Source organism: Eschrichtius robustus, chromosome 20 (assembly GCF_028021215.1).
Source record: "Eschrichtius robustus isolate mEscRob2 chromosome 20, mEscRob2.pri, whole genome shotgun sequence".
In the NCBI taxonomy this organism is placed as follows: Eukaryota; Metazoa; Chordata; class Mammalia; order Artiodactyla; family Eschrichtiidae; genus Eschrichtius; species Eschrichtius robustus.
Window position 1 is genome coordinate 14,041,238 of NC_090843.1, and position 16,567 is coordinate 14,057,804.

The 16,567-nt window shown below is 37.5% G+C and overlaps 1 protein-coding gene across 12 annotated transcripts in view; it reads left to right on the forward strand.

The window, feature by feature from the left end:
- The window catches only part of BPTF (bromodomain PHD finger transcription factor), a 139,068-nt gene that overhangs the window by 40,308 nt on the left and 82,193 nt on the right, over positions 1 to 16,567 (forward strand). For 10 of the 12 annotated variants that reach the window (XM_068529938.1, XM_068529939.1, XM_068529944.1 and 7 more), the window contains exons 3-5: positions 6,770 to 6,993; positions 13,560 to 13,769; positions 14,323 to 14,514. In XM_068529938.1, coding sequence (XP_068386039.1) covers positions 6,770 to 6,993; positions 13,560 to 13,769; positions 14,323 to 14,514 — 626 coding nt within the window. The remainder of the gene's footprint in view (positions 1 to 6,769; positions 6,994 to 13,559; positions 13,770 to 14,322; positions 14,515 to 16,567) is intronic. The other 2 variants (XM_068529946.1, XM_068529947.1) reach the window with 1 other exon arrangement.

The following is a 16,567-nucleotide window of genomic DNA, read 5'->3' on the forward strand; positions in this document are numbered from 1 at the left end:
CTTACTGAGCAAACAATTTAGAGATCAATTTCAATCTGTTATGTAAGAGGGCCAGTCTTTCTTAAATATTGTTTTCATTCTATCAATCCTTTGCTCTCAAATTGGGACTTCTAGTAAAATAGGAACTGCCAGATTAGACTAGCACCTTTTCCTGTCACTGTCTGTTCTGAATAAAATTACCTTGAACACATCATTTTAAAACTCAGCATTTTTTCATTTTCCAGATGAACTAATTTATGCTTTTTAACCTGTACAGCTTTCCACCTGCACCTCCACATTCTAGCCATAAGCCACCTATTTACTTGCTGACTCAGTTGCCATCAGACCTACGCTTGTAATCCTTCTGCCTGTGCCCAGTTCTGCATACCAGCAGCCCCCTGGACAAGTCCACATAGCAGGCACCTCAGACACAACATGTCTAAAACTGCGTGCATCACTTGCCCCCATTACCTACCCTTCATTCAGTGTTGCCATCTCAGTAAATGGGATCACCATCCTACTGGCTGCTCAAGCTAGAAACCTGGGAATAGTCTTTTGTCCTATGTTGTTTGTTATACCTTTTAATTACCTCTTAAATATTGAATCCATTTCTCTCCGTTCTCACTGTCAACATCATCTTGATTAGACTAGTTTAGTAGTCTCCAAACTGGTGTACGTGTAACTCCCCAATTCTGTTCTCTGTTCCATAGCTGGATTATTATTATTATTTTTTAAAAAATATTTATTTATTTAGGCTGCATCGGGTCTTTGTTGAGGCACACGGGATCATTTAGTTGCGGCATGCAAACTCTTAGTTGCAGCATGTGGGATCTAGTTCCCTGACCAGGGATTGAACCTGGACACTCTGCATTGGGCGCATGGCGTCTTAGCCACTGGACCGCCAGGGAAATCCCCATAGCTGGATTATTTTTAAAACAGCCATTCTGATCAGGTCTTTTCCCCCCAAGTTGAAAAACCTTTCAGTTACGTACTTCCATTTGCTCTTAACAGAAAGTTCACAGATCCCTAATTTTGTGTATTTATTTCTTTTGCTTCCTACCACCCAAAACAAAATCAATAAAAAGCAAACTAAAAACCCGCAAAGCCTTTCGACTAACTTATCCTTCAAGTCAGCCTATTTATGCCATTTCCTAGGGCTTTTTCCCCTGAATTTCTCTCCCTATGCACCGTGAAACACTTCTTTTTTTTAAAGCACCCATTACACTTGTAATTATTTGTTTTAAGGTAAATATCATATACTTCATCAGATGAAGAACATAATAGCAACCCTGCAAATTGCACCCACTACGTGCTGTCAGTGTTCGAAGCACTTTATGTTTTAACTTGCTTAATCCTCACAACAGCATTTTGATGTAAGTACTGTCACCCCATTTTTCAGATGGAGAAGTTGAGGTAAGAGAGAGGTTAAGTAATTTATCCAGTATCATACAACTAGTAAGTGGCAGAATCAGAATTCAGTCCCAGGCATTGTGACTCCAGAATGTGTGCTCTTAACCTCCTTGGGCTGCCTTTAATCTCTGACTCCTGAACCGCATTAGTTTCCTGTGGCTGCTGTAACAAGGCAAAGTGAGAGATTAATTTTCTCACAGTTCTGGAGGCTAGAAGTAAAAAATCAAGGTGTCAGTGGGCCCACTCCCTCCAAAGGCTCTAGGAAAGAATTCTTTTCTTTCCCTTTCCAACTTCTAGTGCCCCAAGTGTTCCTTGGCTTGCTGGCAGCATAATTCCAATCTCTGCCAACCTCTGTCTCTTCAAGAAAGTCTAGGCCTTTTCTGTCAAGTGCCTCAAAATTCTTCCAGCCTTTTCCCATTTCCCAGTTCCTAAGCCACTCCCACGTTTTTAAGTATCTATTATAGCAGCACTTCCTTTCCCAGTATCAAAATCTGTTTTAGGGGACTTCCCTGGTGGCACAGTGGTTAAGAATCCGCCTGCCAATGCAGGGGACACGGGTTCGAGCCTGGTCTGGGAAGATCTCACATGCCGCGGAGCAACTAAGCCTGTGTGCCACAACTACTGAGCCTGCGGTCTAGAGCCCACAAGCCACAACTACTGAGCCTGTGTGCCACAACTACTGAAACCCGCATGCCACAACTACTGAGCCTGCGCTCTAGAGCCCGCGAGCCACAACTACTGAAGCCCGCGCACCTAGAGCCCATGCTCCGCAACAAAGAGAAGCCACTGCAGTGAGAAGCCTGCGCACCACAATGAAGAGTAGCCCCCACTTGCCGCAACTAGAGAAAGCCCACGTGCAGCAACAAAGACCCAATGCAGCCAAAAAAATAAGTTAAAAAAATTAAATCATAAAAAAAAAAAAGCATGAAATCAAAATCTGTTTTAGTTTCCTAGGGCTGCCATAACAAATTGACCATAAAATGAGTTGTTTAAAGCAACAGGAATTTATTCTCTCACGATTCTGGCGGCTAGAAGTTTGAAACCAGTGTCAGCAGGGTTCTTTCTTTCTGGAGGCTCAGGGAGACTCTGTTCCATGCCTGTCTCCTAGCTTTTGGTGGTTGCTGGCCTTCCTTGGTGTCTCCTGGCTCATAGGCAAAGGCACATGACTCAGATCTCTGCCTCCATCTTCACATCACCTTCTCCATGTGTCTCTCTGAATCCTCTCCTCCTCTTGTAAGGATAGCAAGTCATTTGATTTAGAGCTCACCCTAAATCCAGAATGATTTCATCTCAAGATCCTTAGCTAATTACATCTGCAAAGACCGTATTTCCAAATAAGGTCACATTCTGCGGTTTCAGGTGGACATACCTTTTTGTCAACCCACCGCACTAGCGTTCCTCACTCTTAGTTTCTGTGGGTTTGTTTAGAAATGAAACTCAAAACTTACGGTTAGTCATTAACCTCTTACTTATCTTGCCTGAGTAAAAGCCAAACAGACTTTAAAATGTAGGCATATAATCTGTAAGTTTGCTGTTAATTGTATTCTTGGCCCATATTTTCATTCCATTCTGTCCTCCCCTGCCACCCTATCAGCTCCTTGAGCTGATCAGTGACTTCAGGGAAGCCAGGCCAGTTTGGGTGTGCAGAAGGAACGTTGTAGAGACAGAGCTTCTGTAGAAACCAAATTCTAACCCCATAAACAAAGGTACTTACAAATTGATGTATATTCATATAGGAAAGCAGTTGTCACTTTTACAATTAGAACAGATAATCTTGGTTATATAAACTGTGTAAATGTGCCCAAGTACATCTATATTAAAACTTTTCTTTGAAAGCATTAGCTGTTATTGTTCACTCAGTTTTGCTACTTTATGCTTTTGATGAATTTATCCTTCTGTAGCTTGAAGAAGAAAAAAATGGTCATTGTTGAGTATTATCTTTGATGAGCAGAATAAAAAATAGAGCTGTTTTTACTTTTTTTTTTTTTTTAATTTAGTATATATTTTTGGCTGCGTCGGGTCTTAGTTGCGGCTTGTGGGCTTCTCTCTAGTTGTGGCATGTAGGCTCCAGAGCGTGTGGGCTCTGTAGTTGCGGCATGCGGGCTCAGTAGTTGTGGGCGCGGGCTTAGTTGCCCCGCTTCCTGTGGGATCTTAGTTTCTCAACCAGGGATGGAACCCGTGTCCCTTGCATTGGAAGGCGGATTCTTAACCACTGGACCACCAGGGAAGTCCCCAAATAGAGCTGTTTTTAGAGGGACGTTGACAAAACTGTACATTTAGGGGAAGAATATCAAGGTAGTGACGACTGGAAAACATGCTGTATGAGGAATGCTTAAAGTATTTGAACGTGTTTGGCCTGAAAAAAAAAACAGGGTAAAATTATAGATATTGTGAAAGAGTTGAAGGACTGTGTGTGGAGGAGGTGTTAGGTTTATTTCAGAGAATTCTAGCAGGCAGAATCAGGATGGATTGGTGGAAACACTAGGTGTGTGTCATCTCTTAAAAGGAAAAAACTTTCTAACAGAGCAGTTCCAGTCTAGAATGGACTGCCACCATATGAACTTGTGAATTCTCTGTTAAGATGAAAATTAAGATTAAAATTAAAATTAAGTGTTCTCTGTTAAGATGGAAATTCTGCAGATGCCAGCATGGGCTGAGTCAGTCAACTGATAAGGACCCTTTCAGTAGCCTGTGAGTTGCTTGAAAAATTGGACAGGATGTCCATTTAATTAAATTTGTTCCCATAGCATCTCACTTTCATGTAGAAATCTTATGCTTATAAATTGTTTTCTACCCAAAAAACGTTTTTATATAGAATGTTTTTCTTGTTCCATTGAAATTTGTAGATATTTCTGAATCAAGAGGAAAAAAGCAAACAGTTAAGGAAAGAATTTGATATCTTTAAACAGAGGAAAAATCCTTAAGATTGAAATCTTAGAAAACAAAGAATTAGGCTGTCCTGTAACTCTTGTGCTCGGTCAAAGCTCACTATGTACTTTTTATTTATTTATTATTTATTTTTGGCTGCATTGGGTCTTTGTTGCTGCGTGCGGCTTTCTCTGGTTGCGGCGAGCGGGGGCTACTCTTTGTTGCGGTGCGCGGGCTTCTCATTGCAGTGGCTTCTCCTGTTGCAGAGCTCAGGCTCTAGGCGCACGGGCTTCAGTAGTTGTGGTATGTGGGCTCAGTAGTTGTGGCTCGTGGGCTCTAGAATGCAGGCTTAGTACTTGTGGCACACGGGCTCAGCCGCTCCACGGCATGTGGGATCTTCCCAGACCAGAGCTTGAACCCGTGTCCCCTGCATTAGCAGGCGGACTCCTAACCACTGTGCCACCAGGGAAGCCCCTCACTATGTACTTTCTGATTTGATATTGTCACTTAATTAGATTTTTGTTATGGTATTGCCTTTTGAAAGCTTTTTATTAGTTTTTATTATTTATTTATTTATTTTTGGCTGTGCTGCACGGCTTGTGGGATCTTAGTTCCCCGACCAGGGATTGGACCCGGGCCCTCGGCAGTGAAAGCACGGAGTCCTAACCACTGGACTGCCAGGGAATTCCCTATTAATCTTTTTTTTTTTTAATTTATTTATTTTTGGCTGTGTTGGGTCTTCATTTCTGCTCGCGGGCTTTCTCTAGTTGCGGCGACCGGGGGCTCCTCTTCTTTGGGTGCGCGGGCTTCTCATTGCAGTGGCTTCTCTTGTTGCGGAGCACAGGCTCTAGGCACGCGGGCCTCAGTAGTTGTGGCTCATGGGCTCTAGAGCGCAGGCTCAGTAGTTGTGATGCACAGGCTTAGTTGCTTCGCGGCATGTGGGATCTTCCTGGACCAGGGCTCGAACCTGTGTCCCCTGCATTGGCAGGCGGATTCTCAACAACTGTGCCACCAGGGAAGCCCCCTATTAATGTTTTTATTTAGAGGATTCTGACATCTTTAACATTTTAAATTGGAGTAGACCATTGTTATCACTCAGTCATAAGAAGTCAGTAGAAATACCCACTGTAGAGTGAAATCTAGAGCAGCTTAAAAAAATGATTTTCAGAAATTTTTGTAAAAAACTTCTAACAGAAATATATTAATATCATATGTCAGCAGATGCTGATTTGAAAGAGGGAAAACAGGGACCCTTTATTAATCTCTTTTTCTTTAAAATTTTTGATAATTTTGTTATCCTTTTATTTATCCATGATTTAATATATCCCTTCTTTGTTCAGAATTATTGAATGTCTCATTCCTGGAATTCTGCTACATTTTAATTTATTTACTACCTTACTAGTAACAATAATATTTTCTATTTATTGATCATTCATGATGTTTTCCAGGTACTATGATAGATGCCTTATTATAATACCTTTATTTACCTTATAATATCTTACGGTGTCCCTCAAGACAGGTACTGTTATCCCCATTTTACCAGTGAGGTGAATAAGATGTCTCAGAGGCTCAGAGGAGTTGTGTCTTGTCCACGTTCACATATCTCATAAGTGACCGAGCCCATTTAAAGCCATATCTTTCTTAAAGTGCTCTTCTTTCAGCTTCGTGAGTTTGCCTTTGAGCAGACAGGAATGTTAGACTCTTTCTTGTTAGGTACCTCACACACACTCCTGAATCTTATGAATGAGAGAAGAACTGAGTCACATATGTTTCTCGAAGTCTGGTCCTAGACATTAATTTGCCTTACGTTTTTAGTTATTAGTGTTGAAGTCTCCACCTCCATTACAAGTGACTGGCATCTTCAGAGAGATTTAAGCAGGAAAAGAAGCTGCTGTGCTCTTCTTCTCTCCAGTTTGAGCTTTGATTGTCCGTCAAGAGAGAGAGATGAGGCATTGTTACTTGATTGACATGACTCCTTCAGGGACCAGAATTTAGCAGAGCATTTACACCATTTGGATGGAAATGTTTCTAAACTATACTGTAATGTGAACCTGCTCTGTACCTGCCAAGCACTGAACATAGTTTAAATATTTCTGGTTAAAGTTCTGCCCCTCGTATTGTTCCAGTGATGACCTTAAAGTTGATTGAAGTGTAACCAAGACTGTCCTTCACCGAGTACTCACACGCTCTGAATTTTAAGGTCATGCTTCTGCATGTCATGTCTTTAGATATCTTTCTTTGCTGCTATACTAATTCCTCTCTTCCCACTACGACAAGCAAATTATTTTATCCTAAGCTGCTATGGGCTAGGAAATCAAAATAATTAGAGGTTTAAATAAAATGAGTACCTTGAGTTTGAATGAGACTTGACAGGATCTCTTATGAGCAAATACACTGAGCTTTAGTGCACAATCTTTGTGTTGTGTGTTTCAACTTCCACTGGATAGATAAAATTCTCAGGTAAGTGCCATTTTGTCTAACATCAAAGTGTTTTTGTGCTTTTTTTAAACAGAGAAGAAGATACAGAAAATGAAAATGAAAAGAAAATTTGGTACTACAGCACAAAGGTCCAGCTTGCAGAATTAATTGACTGTCTAGACAAAGATTACTGGGAAGCAGAACTCTGCAAAATTCTAGAAGAAATGCGTGAAGAAATCCACCGGCACATGGACATAACTGAAGACCTGACCAATAAGGCTCGGGGCAGTAATAAATCCTTCCTGGCAGCAGCTAATGGTGAGAGGGAAATTTTCTTATTTTACTTTTTGTTACATTTCTTGGTATGAAATCACTACAAAATATGAAAATATATTAAAATGTTCAAGTATGATTATTTTATTTTAATTGTCTATATTTCATTTTCTCAAGAGAACCTTGTTCATCCTAACATAAATTAGGGATCCTGTGCATTTTAGTGTTTTGTACCTTGCCTTGCTCATTACTGATATTCCCCAAATTATATTTGTTTCTTTAATTCAAGAATTTTATTAATAAACCTTTTAGGGAGTCCTATTTTTAATTATGAGAAATGGTATCCCTTTAAAATTTACTCTTTTCTTTCTTTTTTTCTAATAAACTTTTAATTTTAGAATAATTTTAGAGTTACAGAAAAGTTGCTAAGATAACACAGAGGGTTTCACGTACCCTGCAGCATGCTTCCCCTATTGTCACTATCTTACATTAGTGTGGTACATTTGTGATCACTAATGAACCAATGTTGATATATTGTAATGACTTAAGTCTATACTTAAATCAGATTTCCTTAGTTCTTATCTAATGTCCTTTTTCTGTCTCATGATCCCCTCCAGGACACCACATTATATTTCGTTATCGTGTCTCTCTAGGTTCCTCTAGACTGTCACAGGTTCTCAGCCTTTCCTTATTATTGATGACCTTGACAAGTTTTGAGGATTACTGGTCAGGTATTTAATAGAATGCCCTCAATATGGATTTGTCTCATGTTCTTCTCGTAGTTAGCCTGGGGTTGTGTATTTTGGGGAGGAAGACCACAGAGGTGCAGTGCCCTTCTCATCATCTTATCAAGAGTACCTGCCACCAACGTGACTTATCACCAATGATGTTAACCTTGGTCATCTGGTTGAGGCAGTGTTTGTCAGGTTTCTCTATTGTAAAATTACTCTTCCCACCCATACTGTGCTTTTGGGGAGAAAGTTGCTACGCACAGCCCACCCTTAGGCCGTGAGGAGTTATGCTGCACCTCCTTGAGGGAGCATTTATCTGCATACATTGTTTGGGACGTTTCTGCACAGGAGATTCGTCTATTCTTCCTTTATTTATTCAGTCATTTATATGAGGATGGACTCATGGATATATATTTTACACTTTGGGTTATATTTTATTTTATTTTATTTATTTATTTAATTTATTCTTGGCTGCGTTGGGCCTTCATTGCTGCGCGTGGGCTTTCTCTAGTTGCATCGAGCGGGGGGCTACTCTTTGTTGCGGTGCGTGGGCTTCTCATTGCGGTGGCTTCTCTTGTTGCGGAGCACGGGCTCTAGGCACGTGGGCTTCAGTAGTTGTGGCTCGCAGGCTCTAGAAGAGCACAGGCTCAGTAGTTGTGGCGCACGGGCTGAGTTGCTCCGTGGCACTGTGGGATCTTCCTGGACCAGGGCTCGAACCCGTGTCCCCTGCATTGGCAGGCGGACTCTTAACCACTGCACCACCAGGGAAGCCCTTGGGTTATATTTTAATTACTACCTTATTTATTTTGTGGCTCAGCATTTTGCTTTTTAAAAATTCTTTGCTTTTTAACAAATAATGAATGCATATGATATTTTTAAAAAGTAAATAGTACAAAAGATTATAACACTGAAAAGTCAGTCTCTCTCCTTCTTAATCCCCAATTTTACCTTCCTTTTTTCAGAGACGACCATTCATGCCATTGTTAAACATCCTGCCAGATGTAGTTTGTGCATGTTTACTAAGTATCACCTGTATTTTCTAACAGTACCTTTTAATCTTAACATAGATAACATGGTTAGGTAAGACTCTGATAGTATACTTGAACTGCCTGTTCTCCTCTTTTACACATATTGATACTATCTGCTATACATATAATCCTATTAATTTCCTCCATTTTCCAGTTACTGAAAAAGTCCCCTATTCTCTATTTGCTTAAAAATAGATTTTTTATATTTAATAAATATATTTAGTTCAGCTGTATCCAAGCTTGTTCTCATATATTCGACATCAGTATTCTCTTGAATTCATGATTATTTTTGGAGAACAATATTCACGGTGTCATATACAAATACTGTTGCGCACAAATACACTTTGTCTTCAGAAACTAGCAGACTTAGTTACCAAGGCTTATATTTATTCATATCTTGTACTTGGAAGTATTTTTTTATTAGATCTGTTTTTTAAAATGTGTGTTTTTTCCATCGGATAAGTTTTACTCATCAGAATTCTTTGGGGAGGTTGATAATTGCAGTCATATTGATATAATCCCTTTCTCACTCCCTCCCCTCCGTACTATAGATCAAATAATAGGAAGTTTTATTAATTTCAGCCAGGTTACTTCCCCTGTTAATTTCCTTTCATGAATCCTGGCATTCAAACTGACAAATCCCTTTTTTTCTCTTGCATTCTCAGCTTTAATACAATCAAAAAGAACCAGGCAGCCCTCTAAAAAGCAATGGCGAGTGTGTTTTTATCAAGTGTTAAATTAGAAATATTTTCTAGAGTGAGCTTGTCTGTGTGCAAAATTGTATATGTAGTATCAATTAAATAAAGAACAAAGCCAACATAGGAATGGATAATCAAAATGTTTAGTGGCCTGATTTGGGGGAATGTAAAACTAAAAATAAACATGCAGAGGAATTGGTTAATTTCATTTTGGATTATAATGTGATGGAACACTGTACATTGGAGAATTACTTAAGGTACCATGCAAAAACAGTACCTGGGTCATTGAGGTACTTAAATTCTCTTCCTCAGAATAACCAACTGAGTGAATAACCAGCTTTTATCACTAAAAAATAACCAATTAGCATAGTAGGATTATAGTTAGTTTCCTTTTTATATTTTTCAATTTTTCTACAATCAGCATATTATATTTCAGTATAATTCAGCTTGTAATGTACTTTTTAAAATTTTTATTTATTTATTTTTAGCTGCATTGGGTCCTCGTTGCTGCACGTGGGCTTTTCTCTAGTTGCGGCGAGCGGGGGCTACTCTTCGTTGTGGTGCTTGGGCCTCTTGTTGCAGAGCATGGGCTCTAGGCGCACGGGCTTCAGTAGTTGTGGCACGTGGGCTCAGTAGTTGTGGCTTGTGGGCTTTAGAGCGCAGGCTCAGTGGTTGTGATGCATGGACGTAGTTGCTCCCTGGCATGTGGGATCTTCCCGGACCAGGGCTCGAACCCGTGTCCCCTGCATTGGCAGGCGGATTGTTAACAACTGCGCTACCAGGGAAGCCCGGCAGGCGGATTCTTAACCACTGCGCCACGAGGGAAGCCCTGTACTTTAAAAAATTAGTTAAACCTTTCGTAATAATCAAAAATAGCAGAGAGAGCTTTGAGCGTTAGGGCACAGTATATTCTTAGAAAGTTAGGTGACCAAATATTGTGTGCAGCTACCCTCTTAATACAACTTGAGTTAATTTAAATAAGGTAAACTGCACCTTGGATTTAATGGTGAGATGTAGACAAAAAGTGACATTTTTCTTCTCTTTTTCTTCCCCCCTTCCCACCTTTTTTTTTTCGCTAAGGTGCAACCAACCTGGTACTAGAGGTGGAGGGATTCACAAGCATTGAAAATTGATGGGGAAGAAGGGGAAACTAACATGTTTGAGTACCTACTGTGGGCCAGGTGTTCATCTAGTTGTTATACAAGCCTTTGATCCTCTCAACAACTTTCTAAGGAATGTATTGGCAATGAATTAAACATTGAGATAGAAGAATTTCCCATTAAAACACTGGTCTGCCGTCATTACCTTTATTTGCTCTCTCTGGGAAGCAAAATCTTGGCTATGATAGTTTAGGAGCATCCAGCCCAGGTAAATACCCAAAATAATATCTAGCGGTTTTCTTTAACTTGGGATTTTATGAGATTAAAAAAACAAACTACTGGGCTTCTGAAATAGCCAAGAATAATTTGCAGTATCGTAGCAGTGATTTCAGAATCACAGTTCATCCTTATGACTTTACATTTTTAACTTCACAAATAGCATAAATCCTTCCAACTTTTAAACCCTCTGGTTTTTATATACATATATGACCACTTTAGGAGAGTTTAATTCTATTTTTTGGTAGTTGAATTTTTCTATTTTTTCCTAATATTTTTTGAAAAATTTCAGATATACAGGAAGTGGAAGAATTATACGATAAATACCCATAAGCCCATCATCTAGATTCTACAATTTATTATATATTTGTAACTGTAAATTGTTTTATCATATACTTTTTTGGTGACTGTGTTTTACAATGCTTTATTTTGTTTGCTTGAAGGAAGTTTATTTTTGGAATAAATTTTTCTGAGAGGAGATGATTTTTAAAGTTTGGTAGGTTAATTCTTTCTGTTTAATTTTGAAATATTCCTGCAGAGTATAGAGTATACATGTTTATAGAATATGCATATTTATTGTAGATCAGATACAACCTAAACTGATTATTTTTTCTTTCATCCCTTAATGTTTTTTTCCCCCCCTGACCTTCTTGGTCTATTTTTCTTATGGCTATGAGTGCCATAGGTTTTGAACTGAAAATACAGACATATAGACTGATAAATATTTGTATACTTGATAGAGTAGGCAACAAGATAGAATATTTGAAATTAGAACCTTTATAGAAAATCAGAGATCTTTGGTCATCCTACCTGTGCTTTTTATCTACTTTAGATGATCTAATTTGTAGGTTTAAAAAAAAATGTTTAATCCCCATTAAATGGCATGAGGGAAGTTGGGATGAATGTGTAACATTTTGGTTTGGAAAAGCTGGCAGTTGAAGATCAGGGGGGAGCTATGTTTGAAAGTAAGAAATAATATGGCTCTAAGAAAAGCAAGTAATTGGTAAATAAATTTTCTTTTTCTAAATAAAAAGTTCTTTAAAAAAGAGTGATTGAGATACTTCCATTGATAGGTTTAGTGTACTTAGCAAGAGTAAATGCAGCTCGGGTAAATAGGAACTGAAAACAGTATAGATGTATAGATAGGTAAAAGGATATAAGGAAATGATGTAAAAAAGGATCCGGGGTGACTTGGATGACGAAGAAGACAGAAAATATACCAATTAGGATTCCTTCTGTTTGAAATTGTTGTCCTACAGATGTCCTTAGATGTCATATAATCATTGGCTTAGAATTCTTACAGGAATTAAGAGTAGAGAAGGTGAGAGAGAGTAAGGAATTAACTCCAATCGCCTCAAAAGTAATCACTTTACCAGAGAGGTCAGTGTTTTCCAGTGATGACGTTACAAGGTTTTTCTAATCCTAGGAAACCTACAATTTAGGAAATATTGATGAAAGGGAAGGTAGAGAACATTTAAAGAAAGGAAGTGTAAACAAGGAAATTTAAAAATCCATAAAGAAGTACCATGGGTGCATGGCATTGGCATTAAAGACGTTTCTTCTTGTTTACAAACGTTGTACTCTAGTTGGTAAATTTATTTCTCATGAGAGTACAATTTAGCAATTCTGAAACTGGTTTACTGTGTATAACAGGATTGACCAAATAAATATATTGTAATGAAAACAGAACTTCTGTCAGAAAAGTTACAAAAAAACAAGAGAGCAATGCTTGAATGAACCACACACAGATAGATACAGAAACAATAAAGATGTATATATACATAGGTTAGTGTACATATATATATTTTCTAGGTCTGTTGGTGCCCCAGTAGTACCAAGTACACATAGTGCCCAGATCACGACTTCTAAATCTCATTCTCCAATTAAAAAAAGAATCAAGACTCCTTGAGAGATGGTGTATTCTAGGGCTGGTGCAGAGAAAATACAAGGTGAGTCTGGAACATCTTGCAGTGCTGGAAAGTAAGGAAGCACAGAAGGAAGGAAGGAGGGAAGCAAGTGTGTTTAAAGGATACAGGACTCATGTGATTAAAGGATACAGAACTTACCTGGAAAAGCTCTCAATGGCCAAAAGCTGGACCGATTTGAGCAACAAAGTAAAAAATGATAGTATTGGATCACAACCCAAAGAACATCATTAATATACAGGAGTCTATGCTGATATAACTTGTGGTCTGCACCCATGCCGTAGTATCACTCCACCCAAGTTGAAAGAAAATTAGAGCCATTAGGGATTTAGTGACTTTCAGAAAGTTATGGGACTTCAGAGAGAAATGTTTCCAATGGGCCTCTGTTTTCTCATTTTACAGTGGAGGCCTGAAGATTTAGTAGCCTGCCCCCAGGCTCACGTAGTTAATTCAGGTCAGATCTGCGCTAGGTCCTGGGTCTCTAGGTTTTTGTTACTGTACCACACTGCCCAGACTGTGGGTCTATGTCAGCTTGCAGGTTTTCTCCTGTGGCAGAGGATATCACAGTAATCTGTATCAATCTCAATTTTAAAAGATAGACTAACTTTTCTTTCTTTTTTTAAAAAGAAATTAGAGCCTATATTAGCATGTATTTTCTAGAAGTGAAGATAACCAAATCGATTGAGTTCTCAACATCAAAATGTTACTGGTAATCTTGATCCTTATTTCATAGTTCTTAATGCTTTTAGCAAATTTATCTTTAAAAACTTGTATTGAAACTCTTAAGTGGCATTTGTAGTACTTTTATGCTTGGTATATATGGAAACATAATTTTTTATTTGTTTTATTATAGAAGAAATTTTGGAATCTATAAGAGCCAAAAAAGGAGACATTGATATTGTTAAAAGTCCAGAAGAAATAGAAAAGGAGAAAAATGAGACTGAGAATAATAACTCCAAAGATGCTGAGAAAAGCAGAGAGGAGTTTGAAGACCAGAGTCTTGAAAAAGACAGTGATGACAAAACGCCAGATGACCTCGATCCTGAGCAAGGAAAAACTGAGGGTAAAAACATTATTTGGTTAAAAAGAAATATTTCATCAGTGTTATTTATGAAAACTCCAGTTTTACTTGCAAAATGAAGATGAATCTTTTTTATTGCAAACACCTATTTAATTTTACATTTCTGAAGAGATTAGGATACCCTTCCTCCTTATAACATGTACAGTCATTGTAATGAGTTTTATATATTGGAGGATTTACTATAATGTTATACCCATATCTCTATTTATACTTCTTAATAAGGTGCCATTTCCCTATAAGATTTGTTGGTGAAAATCACTGTTTTTATACCAGAATATACACTTTTGTATGTGATATAATATGTTCCTTTTTATGTTAACTACTTAAAATTCTTAATATATCAAATATTTCTTAAATACCCTTTGGATTACCTGCTGCAAAATTATCCCAGAATCTAATTGCTTCAAAATGGCCATCGAATAGAAGCCAGGTTTTTTGGTGATCATTCATTTTTAGTAGCTGACTGAATGTGGCCATTTGTCCTAAAGCAATTTTAAAGGATATCTTTAAAGTTTTGTTGTGCATTTTACTGTAGAGCCAACAGAAGTTGGGGATAAAGGTAACTCTGTGTCAGCAAATCTTGGCGACAACACAGCAAATGCTTCTTCAGAAGAGACTAGTCCCTCTGAGGAAGGGAGGAGTCCCGTGGGGTGTCTCTCAGAAACCCATGATAGCAGCAACATGGCAGAGAAGAAGGTGGCATCTGAGCTCCCCCAGGATGTGCCAGGTACAGAGGGCAGTGTATCAATGCCTCTGTAATGGGGGGGAAATCCTTCCCTTTAGTAGTAAAAGCTGAATGTCACCTAAAACTTTAAAGTATGTGTTCATTCATGCTGCTTGCTTACATAAGTGCCATCCCTGATTGCTAAGTTGTCACCTAACATTTGGAGTTTGACAGATGTTCTTGCATTTAGTGCTTGAAACTCATCATAATCTTCATGCTTTTTAAAGTTCATTTAGCTGTTTTTGTCTAATAGACTTATTTTTATATTTTATCACCAGACCATAGTGGCAGATATTTTGGTTTTAAGTACTCACATACTAATGGCTCAGTGTTGAATGATTTGACCATTCCAATTCTGTATGTACTAACAGATTAATTTTATGTTTGCATGTGGTCATGTAAGTTTTTTTTTAACAACATCTCAAACCATAATGTTATAATAGAAAACCATTGTCACAATATATTTTGACATGAAAATGTAAGTTAACCAGTAATACATATTTTAAGCTTTTTAAAATTAAAATTATACTAAAAGTAGTTATATCACACCAAGAATGTTATTATGCCTTTCCTTTTGCCTTTTTTAAAAATGAAAAAAAAATTTTTTATTATTGGAGCTGTGTGTATATTTTTGAAAAACAAATTAGAAAATTTAGATGAGCAAAACAGGAAAAGAAATACTGGTAATCCTATCAAAAGTCAATAATTATAGTTAATACTGTATTGGAAATCCTTAAAGAATTTTTCTGTGTATTATAAGAATGTCATGTAATTCTTTCCTTTTTTTTTCCCCCCTATCTTTATTTTAGCCATTCTGGTAGGAATGTAAGGATATCTTATTGTGATTTGAACTTGTAGTTCCCTGGTGACTAAGGATGTTGAGCACCTTTTGTGTGTGTGTGTGCGCGCGTGTGTGCGTGCGCGTGCCTATATGTGTGTGTGTGTGTGTGTGTGTGTGTGTGTATATATATATATATTTGTCATTTGGATAACTTCTTTTGTGAATTGCCTGTCAGTTCTTTTGTTCATTTTCTATCAAGTGGTCTGTTTTTTTAAATTTTTTAATTTTTTTTATTTTTTTTAAGTGGTCTCTTTTTTGTGTGTGTGGCTGTTTCATTGGCTGGGCTAAGTCAAGTCCCTCTACTCCATCCTGACTGGAAACAAAAGTTTCTCCATTGATTTTTTTAAAACGTGTTAACCCAATCTCATCATATTCCTGGAATAAATACAACTTGGTTGTGATATGTTCTTGTTCTTATGTATTGTTGCATTCCATTTTTTAATATTTTGTTTAAGATTTTTGCGTCAACTTTCGTGAATGAGATTGACTTGCAGTTTTCTTTCTGTGATAATGTCTATGTCAGGATTTGATGCCTAGATTATGCTGGCCTCATAAAATGAGTTGGTACAAGTTCCCACTTTTCCTTTTGTCTGCAAGAGTTTCTGTGGGTTGGTGTTATTTATTCCTTAAATGTTTGCTAAAGTCTTCTGGTCCTGGAGTTTTCATTGTGGGAAAGTTATTAATTGTAGATTTCATTTCTTTGGTAAATAGTAGGCTATTCATATTTTCTGTTGTTTTCTTGTGTCAGTTTTAGTAAATTTTATTTTTCTAGGAATCTACCATTTCATTTAAATTTAAAATTTTATTGACATAATAACATCCTATTTTTTAAATGTCTATAGTATCTGTAATGATCTCTTTTTTCAGTCGAGAAATTGGTTATCTGTTTTCTCTTAATCATTTCATAAGACTATTAACAATTTTTATGAGTCTTTAAAAAAACAACTTTGGGCTTTGTTTATCCTCTCTATATTTTTTCTAGTTTTTTATCTTATTTTTATTTCATTCCTTTTATTTTTTTTCATTTTTGTGAATTTTTCTTCCCTGTCTTTTTTTTTTCAAAACCCCTCTATTGAGGTATAATTGATATACAAAAAGCTGTACATATTTAATATATACAACTTGATGAGTTTGGAGATAAATATATACCTGTGAAACCATCACCACAATCTATGACATAAACATATCCATCACCTCCAGAAGTTTCCCATACCC